This window comes from Microcaecilia unicolor, chromosome 3, assembly GCF_901765095.1.
Source record: "Microcaecilia unicolor chromosome 3, aMicUni1.1, whole genome shotgun sequence".
NCBI classification, from domain to species: domain Eukaryota; kingdom Metazoa; phylum Chordata; class Amphibia; order Gymnophiona; family Siphonopidae; genus Microcaecilia; species Microcaecilia unicolor.
The window spans coordinates 61100639-61115285 of record NC_044033.1 but is presented as its reverse complement, the minus strand read 5'-3'; the positions used below and the strand labels follow the sequence as shown (position 1 = coordinate 61115285).

Below are 14647 nucleotides of genomic sequence, written 5' to 3'. Positions count from 1 at the left end.
TACTAGAATGTTGGGTGGGGGGAAGATTTTTTTGTTTTGTTTTTACCCAGAGCAGCTGAAACCTTTCTTGAGACTAAAAGATCTGCCAATGCAAGGGTTTCTGGGTAGGTCTCAAAATTGTATTTGAAGCTATGAAAGGCAGGATAGTATGCATTAATCTTATTCATAGTATATATTTACCTTTATATTTTTTCCCGGTTGTTGTCTTTTTTTTTTTTTTTTATTTGTTCGCAGCCTTTCCTCCCCCCTTTTAAGAATTTGTGGCTTAATAGGTCTCATTTGCTATCATTTATTTAATTTTTTCATTGTAACTGGTTCTAGTAAAATGTTTAATAATGTTTAAAAGAGTTTACTAAACTGTTTTTTTCTGACAAACAGTCAAGGTGGTTTGGCAATAAAATATAAAATACCTAGGGACGTAGTTATCAACATGGGTCAGGGCCGCTGAGGGGGGGGGGGGGGAGACAAGATTCCCGGTCCCAGCCTCGGCCTCCAAGGGGGGCCCGGCGCTGAGGTCTGTCTCTTTCTTGCTCCTGTGTGTTGGGACCTGGGTAATTGTGTTAATGCAATAACCCAGGTCCTAGCACACAGGAGCAGCGAGAGTGACAGACCGAGGGAGGAGAAGAGAAGATGCAGGAAGGTAAGGGGGCAGAGGTCAGCAGCTGCCCCAGCAGGAGGGAGGGGGAGCGGCAGTGGCCCACTCGGTGGGGGCAGCCTGGGCCTGTCTGTCTCTCGGCAGCCCTGACGTGGGCTACTGTTAAGATATGTTATTTTATCACTAACTCATACTATTTAACAGAGGTCCAATTTTATGCAGTAAGATCTAGTTACTAACAACTGGGGTTAGCCGTAAAATAATAGATCTTAATGGTGGCCCGTGTTGATAACTTCCCTCCTTAGCCGTTTTTCCTTTTTTATGAGGATGTGTGATTTCTATGTTTTGAGAGTATTCTATAAACATTAAAAAAAAAATCTTTGCATTCATGTCACCTGTTGCTAAAGATGATACATCATCTTTTCAGGGAAAACAAAATTCATGCCTGAATGAGAAATCCATTGAAAATAAGTAGCATTGACATTATTTACAGTCCTATACATGAAATGGGCAACTGGAACTTATTAATATTTGTATAATAGTTTGGTCTTAAGTCTTTTTTTTCATATTTTGTTTTGTGCAGGGAAAACAGAGTTTGTAAGGAGCTAGAGCATGGCTACGAGCAACAGGAGTGATTTTGTGGCTCTGAGCAATGGCAGCATCCCATCCAATGCTAGCACTTCCAGTTACTCTGCAGGCAGTGATGGTGACGCAGCCCAGCAGCTCTCAACGAAGGAAACACCAAGTACAAAAGTGAGTCCAAATGGATGCCTGCAGCTCAATGGCACAATAAAACCATCTCCCCTGCCTTTAAACAACCAAAGAACTGCCCATCTGAGGTCACAGTGCTGTCATTCTTGCTCATACCATCACCCTTTAAGTAACCATAATAATCAACAAGAGAGTCATTTACTGGCTAGCAATACTGCACCCTCTCCATTGACTTCCTGCTGTCGGCAGCCACATACTGAGTACTCAGCATCTGTTTGCCAAATCCATTCACCCATGTATCAGACCGTCTGCTGTCTTCAGTCCTCCCCATCATTCTGTCTTCATCATCAGTGGCCTGATCATTTTCAGCATCAACCCGTACAACAGCATATGGCCAGTGTAAGGTGAGTGAATTAAATCTTCAGCGATAGATGGGATTCCATAAGCATCTTCTGCTATTTGTTTGTTAATAAATATTGAAGAATTATATCAGTATAAACAAAATATTTATAGAAATCAGTAGTGACAATTTTCCAATCATTGTATAGCCAGTGGGACTTTATTGTAAATTAGTAAGTTTGGTCTATTGGGAATTTTAGTAAATTGACATCATGGGTTGGTACTTTGTTATTCATCAGTGTGTAAAAAATCCTCAGATATTTTATGCAGTAAAATGCAAGAGGCATTTTTATATGGAATTTGTGGTCCCAGCTCTGTGTCCGACTGCTTGGTATCTTTTAAAGGGCATTAGACTCAGCACCTCATTTGATTTAATAATGAAGAATTGATTATCGTCAGATTTAATGTAATAGAAATGAGTCTACTCAAATGATGGATTATTAAATTGGTGATTCCTGAGTGAATTGAGTTAGGACTTCTAATATTAGGTTATGCATTATTTTCTGAAATGATTTGTCATGGAAGATGTAATAGATAAAAAGGGGGGGGGGTGGTTATCAAGCTGCATTAGGGCACTAACCCATGTCATTTACCCCTTAATATTGGTAAAAGGGTTATAACACAGGTTTCATTTCTCTAAGTCGGTGTTGTTTAGGTCACCCCACAGTACATAGTAATAGAAACAGAGAAAATGACAGCAAATAAAGACCATATGGCCCATCTGTTGTACCTATCCATACCATCTACTGTCTCTTCCTTTCTCTTACAGATCTTATGTGCTTGTCCCTGTGTGTAGCTGGATGGAACTGGCTTATGGTTGGCAGTAGGGTTTACCTATTCTCCATACATAGAGGGCAGTATAACTGACAGACAAGTAGGGTTTTGCCCGCTCTCTATATACAGAAGAGAGTGACATTAAGGCAGTTCCCAAACCTGGTCTTGGAGGCACCTCAGCCAGTCAGGTTTTCAGGATATCCAGAATTAATATTCATGAGAGAGATTTGCAAACACTTCCTTCACTGCATGAAAATCTCTCTCATGAATATTCATTGTGGATATCCTGAAAACCTGACAGGCTGGGGTGCCTCCAGGACCAGGTTTGAGAACCACTGCATTAAGGAGTAATTTTATAAAGCCTATTTTACACATGGAAAAGCCATTTTATAAAATTGAGTGGTGGTATACATACATTTTTAGAACTAGTGCTGTCAAGATGGCATGTGGTTATATGTTTGTCACACGTAAGGTGTTCATGGTGACATAGTTTGAGTAGAACAGGTTTGGAATTGTGATTTAGGCACCCGTTTTATAAGACACTAGTAAAAAAGGCCCGTTTCCGAAACCAATGAAACAGGCGCTAGCATGTGGCTTTTTGTTTGTGTGTGTATGTATCACAGAGTTATTTTGTGTGTGTTTGTGTGAGTGTGTGAGGGTGCGGTGTGTGTGCAGGTTGTTGATGTGTGTCTTTTTTTGTTTTGTTTTTTGCTTGGGGGTTGGGGGATGTGCTGTGCTGTTCTTGGTCGCTGTTTGCTGCTGGCTGGGTCGCGGGTAATCCTTCCAGCTGGGCCGCAGCTTGTCCTGTTCGCCCATGTCCCAGATGGTGACGGGCACGTTGTTTTCCAGCTCCTCTGACTCCATGTCAAGCGATCCCAAATATAGTCTGTGCTATAGGTCCTCTGGCACTCTTCAGTACTGTCATTAGGCATTTAAAAATTTCTCCCCCCCCCCCTCCCCCCCCCCGGTCTATTTTTGCACATACCCACAGCAGGAATATTCTTCTCTCGTTCCAGCGGTGGTTCTGTGCTCTCCGTGCTGCTCAGATAATGAGCCATTCTGCTGGGGAATGCTCCTCCCTTATTGTCACGTAGTTTCCTCTGATTGGTCCGTCTTATGTTGCCTAGTGTTGCCTGGGAACGGTGTTGTGATGTTCCTTTGTGTTTCAGAATGTTGAGGGTGTTTTTTCTGATTGGTCCGTCATGCGAGGGCGGGGCAGAGAGACATGGTCAGTGTTGTGGCTTCACCACCATGAATCCATGAACCCTTCAGGGAGTGACTGAGTGACTTCAGAACGTTGTCTTCAGAACGTTGAGGGTGAGTTTTATTATAGTAGATACCTGTACATAGAATAAGCATACCCGTTTCCATCAACTGTGTGAGTTGGCATTTGGTCACTACTGGGGCTGTTTCTGGATCTTTATTTTCTAGGTGCCTATGTTAGTCTTTATAAAATAAGCTTAACATAGACGCCTCTTTGGACTTCTCACTTAGGCATGCTGTTACAAAATCAGGCCCTAAGTGTAAATATTTTATTGGATTAATTTTATACTGTGTCTAAGTAGAATCAATATTTATTACTTGAAGTGGCTTGATTATAGTTAGTAATTATTGCCCTCCATCGTTATTTTTTGAAAACTTAAGTTTGGCAATGATATTGTTCGGATCTTGGGGATGAAGTGGTTTTTTTTTTCCCACTGTTTCCAAACCACTGAAATATGCAGTTGAAAATTGCCTGTGACAGAAATCGTCCAGTACATTTTTGAGCACCCTAAATTTGGTAACATTGGTTTTGCTTGAATTGCCACAAAAGTATTTTCATTTTAGTCTTATGTGTTTGAAAATTAAGCCAGCACATTTTTGACAGGGTCCCAAAACAATGATGTTAGCAGTATGTTGCTAATTAAATGTGTTCTTTTCCTTTGGTATTTTCTGTGTGTCTGTGGGAGAAGTGGCTGGAATATGGAGGGTAGGGTTTCAGAAAGCAAGCAAACTGTATGTACTTGATGAAAATGGCATACTTTGGATCTTACAGGCTTGGATGGCACTCATGCATGCAGGTTAAATATGTGTTCTCTCTTTAAATTAGGTCCAGAAACAACAATTTAAACACTCAAGTCATAGCATTCTGACATTAAGGTAATCTGTTTTGAGCCTACTGTGTGTTGAAAACTGTTGGCTAATTTTGCAAGCACAGACTAGTTGTGTTGAAAGTGTCAGTAATTGTTGCCTTAGCAGGTTGCCCAGAAGAATGCCCAAGTTATATTTCTAGCTCAGGCCTTTGCTCCTTGAGATGGTCAGAACTAGGAATGCTGTTCAAGGAACTCTCCCAGACCCTCGGGAAGGAATTCAGGCCCAATATTTCTTTTTCAGTTCCTGGCATGAACTGAATCCTGCTCTAGCATGGGAGCCTCATTTAGCCAACATATGGGAGAGAATGTGTGAAGAAAGAAAATAAAATTTTACTGGAATCTGATGAGAACAAGATGGGAAAGGGGAAAAATTATATGCAGGATGGGTAAATGAGCACAAAAACTTCTCAGCATACAATAATGATCACAGCTCCCAGGTCTTTATCTGCCGTCATTTACTATGTTACTTTGTTATAAAAATTCCATGGCAAAGTTTCAGAAATTTTTACAGCAGTTCATATATAAACTAGTGTGAAAGGCCCGTTTCAGAGAGGAATGAAACGGGCTCTAGCACCGTCCCACGTCCCCCCCCCCCCCCCCCCCGATGTCTGCGAGTGTGTGAGAGTGACTGTGTGACACATAGAGAGTGAATGTGATATAGAGTGAGAGAGAGGAAGACACTGTGAGAGTGTGTGTGACAGAGATACCTGTCCCCTCAGGACCCCCTCCCCCCTCTCAGGACCCCTCCCCCCTCTCAGGACTCAGGACCCCCTGCCTCTCCCCCCCCCCCCACCCCCTGCGTGGTTGGCAGCACCGTGTGTGTGTGTGTGAGAGAGAGATTGAGTCTGGGTTTGAGCGTGTCTGTGAGAGTGAATGTGTGTGTGATTATCTGTCCCCTGCCCCCCTCCATCCACCTAGCTATTCTCCTGTCTCCCCTGCGCCCCCTCCAGCTACCCAGCGATTCTTCTCTATCCCCTTCCCCCCCTTTTGCCATCCATCGATTCTCCTCTCCCCTGCAGAGTCAATGTGTAGAAAGAGTGTTGTTGGCTTCTGAAAGTGGCAAGCCTGTCTGAGTTCTGCGCTTTATTTTTAACTGGCAGCAGCAGCAGTCTGGAAAATAGGGGATACAGAAGAGGTCAGTTATCAAGAAAAGCATCAAGTAACTCCCATTTCTGTGTACACCAGTTTTACGATTTCTACTTGCAAGGTCTATTTAATGCTAGTTCTCCGGGCGAAGGGAGAGAATAAGCTGAGAGAGGCAGAGATGCAAGTCCCTGGTGTTGCTTTAAATGTAAAGGGAGGGAGGGAGCGGTTGACCTTCTCTGCACTCATTTTCTCTGACACAGCCATGCTCTGATGATACAGCGGGGGAGGGGAGCAACCTGGGCAGGAGAGGAGCGTGTTTCCCTACTCCTGAGTCCTGCCTGTGAATCGTGAAACCGGATATCTACACCACCATGCAAAACGGAAGTGAGGCTTCATTAGAACGCTGGTGGTGCCTTTTATATATATAGATATTTCATATTTGCATAGATTAAATCATATAAATTTGTGTTACAAAGTTGTTTATTTGTATACACAAGGGATACTGGGAATTTATTTTATTCTTTTTTAGGAGCTCTGTTACCCTAAGCTCAAACCTATGCTTATTACTCTCATTCAGATTGATTATTCTATTCTAGGCACTCTTACTACAGATTTTGGAATTCTTTTTTTCATAAAGAATCTCCTAAAACCAGTTTATTGCTACAAAAATTGTCTTCCACTAACTGCTTGTCTGTCACCCCCTGTACCAGGCACTAGGTGGCTCACAATTTTTTTTAATTTGCTTTTAGAAACTGGGCAGTTCCCAAAGCCACTAGGTGGTATTATTTTGACACCTATTTTGAAAAAGTCTAGTCTTGATCCTACTCTCTTCTAGTTTTAGACCTGTGGCCAACATTCATTCCTCTGTTCACTAAAATGACGGAGTCAGTTGTTGCCGGACTATTATTTTCATAACTGTTTCAGTTCTTCACAGTTTGTTTTTTGGCCATCTCACAGTACTGAATCTCTTCTTTTTGTGTTAATATTGAAGGCTAAATCCTTTTTAGCAAGAGGTAAGAACTTTATACTACTACAGTTCGCTTTGATAGCAGCCTTCGATACAGTTGATCATAACATTTTGCTTTCTGGTTTAAGGAATTTTTATACAATAAAAATTATAAGGTCAAAATGAATTATAAGGTCCACTATCTGGGCTCCTCAATGTGGAGTGCCCCAGGGCTCTCCACTTTCATCGTTCCTGTGTAATGTTTATATGACTGCTTTTGATGCTGGATTTTGTTCCGTTGGAGTTAATTTTTTTTTCTTATGCAGATGATATGTTTTATTAGTACCGGTAAGAGAACTCTGGACAAATACTATTTCACTTATATCTATTTGTATCACCAGATTAGAAGAAAGATGTAAAAATCATGATTTAAAGCTTAACCAAAATAAGACAAACTTCTATGGCTAAGATAGCAAGCACATGCTATTCCAGCAGAATTAATTTTAACAGATTCATTGATTCATTCGTTCATTCATTTTAAGCATTTATATACTGGTTTACAGTTTCATTTTACAGATTAAAAGAACTTCTAAGATTTTAGGTGTCATTCTTGACACCACGCTTTCCTTGGAGACACAAGTTCATAATGTTAAGTCGGTTTTCTTGAAGTTAAGACAACTCCAGTATCTCCATACATTTTTCTCCGAAGAACATTTTGCACTGTTCAAGTTTTTATATTCATTAGGCTATTGTAATAGTCTTTATGCTATAGTTACTTCCAGGTTTCAGTGAAGATTTCAGACTGCTCAGAACACTACAGCTAAGTTGATCTTTCATCTTAAGAAATTTGACCATGCATTTCCATCATTGGTCCATCTTTACTGTCTTCCAGTCCAGGCTTGTACACTTTTTAAGTTGGCATGTATATTTAAAATTTTTGATGGATCGCCTCCTGAATACTTAATATCTCTATTTTATTTTCCAAATGCTGTTCGATCTCCACATACATCTTGCTTTTGTTTGTTATATTATCCTTCCTCCTGTGATATTCATTATAAGAGTATACTGACAAATTATTTGTGTTTCCAAGCTATTATGTTTTGGAATTTGTTACCTGCAGAATTAATATCAGTGTCAATACATACTTATATACCACCTCCATCCCCAAATGGGTTCAGGGCGGTTTACAATTATCTAGAATTAAAACAATTACTACTACTACTACTTAACATTTCTAGAGCGCTACTAGGGTTACGCAGCGCTGTAAAGTTTAACAAAAGGATGGTCCCTGCTCAAAAGAGCTTACAATCTAATAGGCGAAGTGTCAAGTGAGGGCAGTCTAGATTTCCTGAATAGAGGTATGGTGGTTAGGTGCCGAAGGCGACATTGAAGAGGTGGGCTTTGAGCAAGGCTTTGAAGATGGGCAGGGAGGGGGCCTGGCGTATGGGCTCAGGGAGTTTATTCCAGGCATGGGGTGAGGCAAGGCAGAAAGGGTGGACCCTGGAGTTGGCGGTGGTGTAGAAGGGTACTGAAAGGAGGGCTTTGTCTTGAGAGCAGAGGTTACGGGTAGGAACGTAAGGGGAGATGAGGGTAGAGAGGTAAGGAGGGGCTGCAGATCGAGTGCATTTGTAGGTTAATAGGAGAAGCTTGAACTGTATGCGGTACATAATACAATACAAAACAAAAATAAAATCAATTACACTTTTATGATAAACAGGATAGGGTTGAGAAAACAAATAGGTCCTAATTTTCTTCCGAAAGGAAAGATAAATTGTTCGCATTTAAACGGACAGGTTGCAATGTACTACACCAACAAGATGGGGGACACTGCATCACATCCTCTGTGTCTGGAGGCCTGCTTGTCCTCGGAGACAGCGAAGCTAGTAGGTGTTGTTCAAGGACAGCAGGCCTTATATTCTCACAACCCACCCATGGAGTCTCCTATTTTATCTTTTTTATGCTGTAGTATTCAACTGCGGTAACCATGCTCTCTCTGCAGGCAGGAATACACTTGCGCCTGTGCAGTGGAGTGTGGCTTGTACTCCACAAAGCACTTACATGCTTGTCACAACCTCCGAACCGGGCAACGCGGGAATCGCGTTACCCGTGAGAATATGAGGCCTGCTGTCCTCAGAGAATACCTACTACAGATAAGTATCTTCACTTTACTGTTCTAATGTTTGTAGGAAGTACATTCCAAAAGGGGATCATAAAATCAGCAAACTATATAATCTTTATGAAGTTCAACCTGACGTAACACAGATCCAATCAGTGAGTAAGGATTAAAATTTTTGAATTCCTGTGTTTTGTAAAGCTCTAAAATCCTACCTGTTTAGAAGGTTTTTAAACACATCGTTAATACTACTTTGCTATCAATTTCCGTTCTTAATGTAATCTACTTTGAACCATTACTGGGATTTGGCGGAATATATAAGCGATTCATAATATAACATTTCCCTGAAGGAAGGAAGGAGCTAATGAATGGGGAAGAGATCTCGGAGTGGTGTAGAGAAGGGACAAGATAAAGGGAGAATCATGAGCAGAGGGAGGAAAAGGTAAGTGGACATTGAGGAGAAAGGAAAAGGGCATGGCAGGATTACTGCATAGGTAATGTAGGCATGTGTCAAGGGCTCAAATGTTAGGGAGAGGCCCGTCTTAATGGCTGCCATTTATGTTATGATTGGGTGCCCAATGAATTTGTTTGCCTAGGGCTCATGAAGCAGTTAATCTTGCCCTGGAAAAGGGGGCTTATTGGTGGGAAAAATTCTGAATTAGGAGAGGGAGGAGGGAGGGAGGATGGAGCCACTCCACACCCTTGATCCTAATTCTTTTCTCACTCATTCACGCACATGCATCTTGCAGTCCCTGACTCACTCACATGTCATACCCCTCTAGTTCTTTGTCACTCGTACCACGTTCTCTGTAGCTGCTTCTGATTCTCTTCCTTACTCTACACACACCCATTCACCATCCCTTCCATATTTCACATACATTATCACCCTCCCTTGCATTCATATCAAACCTCTCTCTTAGACCCCACCCCCTTGTTCACCAGTCCAGTCTTTATTAGAGCATAGCAGTAGCTGTACTACCCCTCAGGCTGCTTTCTCTTCCTGTGCAGCCTGGGGCTGGAATGTTGCATCTTGAACCATGAGGGCACCATAGTGCTATGCAGTTCAAGACATGACAGTCTGACCCCAGACTGCACAGAAGGCAGACTAAAGTGTGCCGCATCGATACTGCCATGCTCTAAGAAGACCTTGAAGGGGTTGTGGGGTGGAGGCGGGGTTGTGGGAGATGAATAAGCTGTTACCACTGTTGCCACTTACATTCATTTCCCTGGTGTCCTTTAGCAAGTCACAGAGAAGAAGAAATTCCGTGGGAAGGGCCTGATTTTGCAGTCCTTCCCACAGCTGCCAAGATGGGCAAGATTAGAAGCATTGTTTACAATTTCTCAGTAGAGCAGTCTGTTTATAAGGGTCTTTTCTATCCTATATTTGTTGGAAAGTCATTACCAACTAGGGCCATAAATAAAATGTATTTTTATTCTGCCATTGATTTGTTAGCATTTTTTAGCATATGAAATGGCAAACTGGAAACCATGTAGTATAATAGCACTAATTTCTGAAGTCAGTAATTCATTGGCATGTAGGTAAGTATTCCATAGCGTCCCACAGATCAATCCAGAGACTTGTGGCTTTTGTCCCTCTACCAGCAGGTGGAGATAGAGAGAACCTCCGAGGTTTGCTATATGTGGACCTGTGCAGCCAAGTAAACCTCAGTATTCTCTCTATCTAGTAGGTGGAGGGACATCTCTGTGCAGTTCTGGTTTGATCTGACTACTGGTGTCCTTTGGGCCCAGTTTAGCACAGTTAGGGGTTGAGTGTCTGTTTGTAGCTTCTGGTGTACACCTGGTGGTGCCAGGTCCCTCCCTGTCTCCCTCTACCTTTCCTCCGTCGCCCGGGGCTGTGGGCCTGATCGGGTGTTGCCTTTCTCTCCTGAGTATAAAAAAAAAAGGTAGCGTCTCTTTAAGAGACTTTGTTTTTGTTTAATGATATGGAGGAGCTAGACGGGCTGCCGAGTCTGTTTGAGGGGCAGGCGTTTGTGGAGCATGTTAGTGCCTTCTGAGGTGGCTAAGCGCTGCTCCCAGTGTGGGGAATGGAGAGCAGCATTGGGGGAGTGTGAGGCGTGCCGCCGTCAGTCCACAGCGGATGTTCAGCGCGACGGGAGTTCCCCTCAGGCATACGGTGAGTTGGAAGCGCAGGGGATAGTTTTAGCGGTTTCATTAGGGCAGTTAGTGCAGCGCACGTCGGTGGGCACCGTTTTTTACACATCGTTACCGTCCAGGTCACGGGGCCTCTTTTCACAGAGAGCAAGGTCTTCTCAGAGACCTCAGCCCTTTTGAGGTGACAGGCGGGCCTTCCTTTCCAGTAACAGAAACCAGCCAGGTCCGCCCAATGATGGGGCCCTGGTCCATCTCCAGCCGGTTATTGGGGGCAGGCTGTCCCTATTCCTGGTGGAGTGGACCAAGGTAACATCTGACGGATGGGTCTTGAGGTTATCAGAGACGGCTACAAGTTGGAATTGGCTCGTCCGGTAGACTTGTTTCTGGAATCTCCTTGCAAATCTCCCACCAAGGTGCGGGCAGTTTGTCACACCCTCCTCAACTTACAACGACTGGGAGCCGTGCAGCCTGCATCTCCAGCAGAAAGAGAGTGCGGTCGATACTCCATTTATTTTGTGGTGCCAAAAAAGGGCGGTTCTTGGTGACCCGTCCTAGATCTCAAGTGCGTCAACAGGTCCTTACGGGTTCGGCATTTCCGCATGGAAACTCTCCGCTTGGTGATCGCAGCAGTTCAGCCAGGGGAGTTTTTGACGTCTCTCGATCTCAAAGAGGCCTATTTACACATTCCAATTTGGCCTCCCCACAGTTTTCTTCGCTTTGCAATTCTCGGTCGTCATTTTCAATTCAAAGCAATGCCCTTCAGCCTAGCCACAGCATCTTGGACTTTTTCCAAGGTCCTTGTTATAGTGGCGGCCTATCTCAGAAAGGAAGGGATTCAAGTCCATCCTTATCTAGACGACTGGCTTGTGCGGGCGTCTTCTTTCGAGGAGAGTCGACGGGCAACCGACAGAGTGGTTGGGTTGCTTCAATCGCTTGGTTGGGTAATCACCTTCCCAAAGTGCAGCCTTATGCCCTCCCAGATGCTGGAATATTTGGGAGTGTGCTTTGATACCCGAATAGGGATAGTTTCTCTTCCTTCAGCTCGAGCACAGCGGTTGCAGGGTCAGTTGCGAGCTCTGTTCCAAACTCCGAACCCGTGGGCTTGGGACTATGTACAAGTTCTGGGTTCCATGGCCTCCACCTTGGACGTCATAAAGTGAGCCAGAGCTCACATGCGCCCCCTGCAGTGGCACTTTCTGAGCCGTTGGTCTCCTCTCTCGGAGGATTACGAGGTTCGGGTGCCATGTTCGACCCGTCTGCACACAATCGTGCACTGGTGGTTCATTCAAAAGAATCTGGTGTTGGGCATTCCTCTGCAAACCCCAGAATGGAAGATCATGATCACGGATGCGTCGCTGTCTGGTTGGGCTCATTGCCTCCAACAGACGGCCCAGGGCATTTGGACATCGATGGAGGCGTCCTGGTCCATCAGCCGCTTGGAGTTGTGGGCGATTCATCTGGCCCTTTTGGAGTTTCTGTCTCTTCTCCGTGGTTGCCCAGTTTGAGTTCTCTTGGACAGTGCGATGGCAGTCGCCTACGTGAACCGTCAGGGGGCACCAGGAGTGCACCACTAGCGTGCGAAGCGACCCTGATCTGCCATTGGGCAGAGACTCATCTCTCTCTCTTTACGGCGGCTCATATAGCGGGGTCACAGAATGTGCAAGCTGAATTTCTCAGTCGCCACCAGTTGGAGCCAGGGGAGTGGACACGCCCCTGAGGAAATTCGTGCTCATTCTACGCGAGCTCAGGCTTCCTCCTATGCAGAGTCCTGTTTGGTTTCTCTGGAAGATATCTGCAGAGCTGATACATGGGCTTCGGTCCATACGTTCACTCGTCATTATCGGGTGGATGTGGCAGCTCAGTAGGATGCGGTGTTTGGCTCGTCGGTGATTTCTGCCTGGTTGCTGGTGTCCCACCCTACTTGAGGACTGCTTGGGTACATCCCACAAGTCTCTGGATTGATCTGTGGGACGCTATGGAAGGAAAAATTAATTCTTACCTGATAATTTTCTTCCATTAGTCCCAACAGATTAATCCAGAGGCCACCCCCCCCCCCCCCCCCCCCCCCCCCCCCCCCGGATTTACTGTCTGTGGTTTTGTTTCGGTTGGTTAGTTTTTTCGGGTTTCGTTCTGAATGTTCGTTCGTTTGATTAAATAATAAAAACAAATAAATTTGGAAGTGGTAGAAGTATGTTGGGCATTTGGTCTGACAATGTCAGGAGAGTTTTCTATTGTTTCCATTCCACTGCTTTGGTATCGTTCATACTGAGGTTTACTTGGCTGCACAGGAGGTCCACATATAGCAAACCTCGGAGGTTCTTTCTGTCTCCACCTGCTGGTAGAGGGACAAAACCCACAAGTCTCTGGATTGATCTGTTGGGACTAATGGAAAGAAAATTATCAGGTAAGCATTAATTTTTCCATATTTTACAACTTCTGTTGCTGCGCAGTATGAATCAGCCACACCCATTTGCAAGAATCTGTAAACTTGTTATTAAAGAAATTCTTTAAATTTGCCTAATTCAGCTCAAAGAAAAAAATTGGACTAACTTAAATTACCATGTAGTGGGAGTTGTAAAGTATTCCCTGAATTCATGCCCATACCATGCCTAATCAAAACTCTGACGCTGGAAAAATAATGCCGGAGCAGCGTGGCAAAACAGCTCCTTAATGCTGAATGCTAATGATATGCTAATATAGGTGCGCTGTTAGCGTTGAGCATTAGGAAGGAAGGAGGGGGGAATGTGCCCAGCACATACACACACGAGAGCTGTGCGGTAAGCATAGACAGCTCTTATGCTCATGCACATTCAAACTGGGGAGCAGGGAGTCCTGGCCAGGAGGAAAAGGCAGATGTGGACCATTTTTAAAATTTCTTCAGAAAGTGCTACCCTCATTGCCTCACAGCCTTCCTGTACAGAAGGCTGGGATCTAGCCCAGCTGTAGAGGAAGAAGCCCCCTCCTGACAATGGGGTAAGAGTTACCATCCCTCCCCATCCCAGGGCTGGCAGAGAAAGAAAGAGCAAACGAGTGAAAGAGAAGAGGCAAGAAAGTATCCCAGAGGAGGACGAGAGTGAGCCGACACTCACCGGACTTTGTTCCACATCTGACAAATCCCCCACCTACTCCTGATCTTCTGCTTCTGATTTAAGTTTCTGTTCAGTCACCTAATGCCAGCTCTGAGCTGGCGTAAGGTTTCGAGAGGTAAGGGTACCCTTGTAAAGGACACTGTTCTCTGAGCATCGAAAGGAATAAGAAATGCCCTTATTTGCTTCCTTTTTGACTACATTAGCATCCTATCTGAGCTGTTCCTTTGTGAACTCCTCCTTTCCCGCGATAAGGGCATCTGTGCATTGTGTGCCACTAAATGCAAGCGCTAGTCCAGCGCTAATGACCTCTAGCATCTGTGTTTACTTCTGAGCATCGGGCCGTTAAAGATAAATAATCCTTTCTCAGCTAGAAAAAAAACCATATCAAGGCAACGCTGCAAAGCCCACTAGCCATGGCCCAGTAGATGCAAACTTATCTTATTCATGTTTGTTGTGGGTACCCTAAGAATTTGAAGGCTGCAGGCTCAAATAGGATAGGTTTGGAAGTACTGGTGCAGTTTTTAGTTTCAAAGGATTTTCTTGAACAGCCTGAGTGATTAATTAGAGTTACATGCTTGAAGTGGGAGGTTCTTGGGCCTGCTGTATCTGATGCGGCTCTCTGCCACGCTCAAGGTCTAAAGTTCATTTTCCAAATGCTGGAATGCAGTTGTCCTGTTCACCAAGTAGAGA

General features: G+C 44.1%; 1 protein-coding gene across 6 annotated transcripts in view; it reads left to right on the top strand.

The window, feature by feature from the left end:
• DISP1 (dispatched RND transporter family member 1) overlaps positions 1 to 14647 on the top strand; it is a 400222-nt gene that overhangs the window by 218045 nt on the left and 167530 nt on the right. For all 6 annotated transcript variants that reach the window (XM_030195975.1, XM_030195976.1, XM_030195980.1 and 3 more), the window contains one exon: positions 1179 to 1710. In XM_030195975.1, coding sequence (XP_030051835.1) covers positions 1208 to 1710 — 503 coding nt within the window. In that variant the 5' untranslated portion in view covers positions 1179 to 1207. The remainder of the gene's footprint in view (positions 1 to 1178; positions 1711 to 14647) is intronic.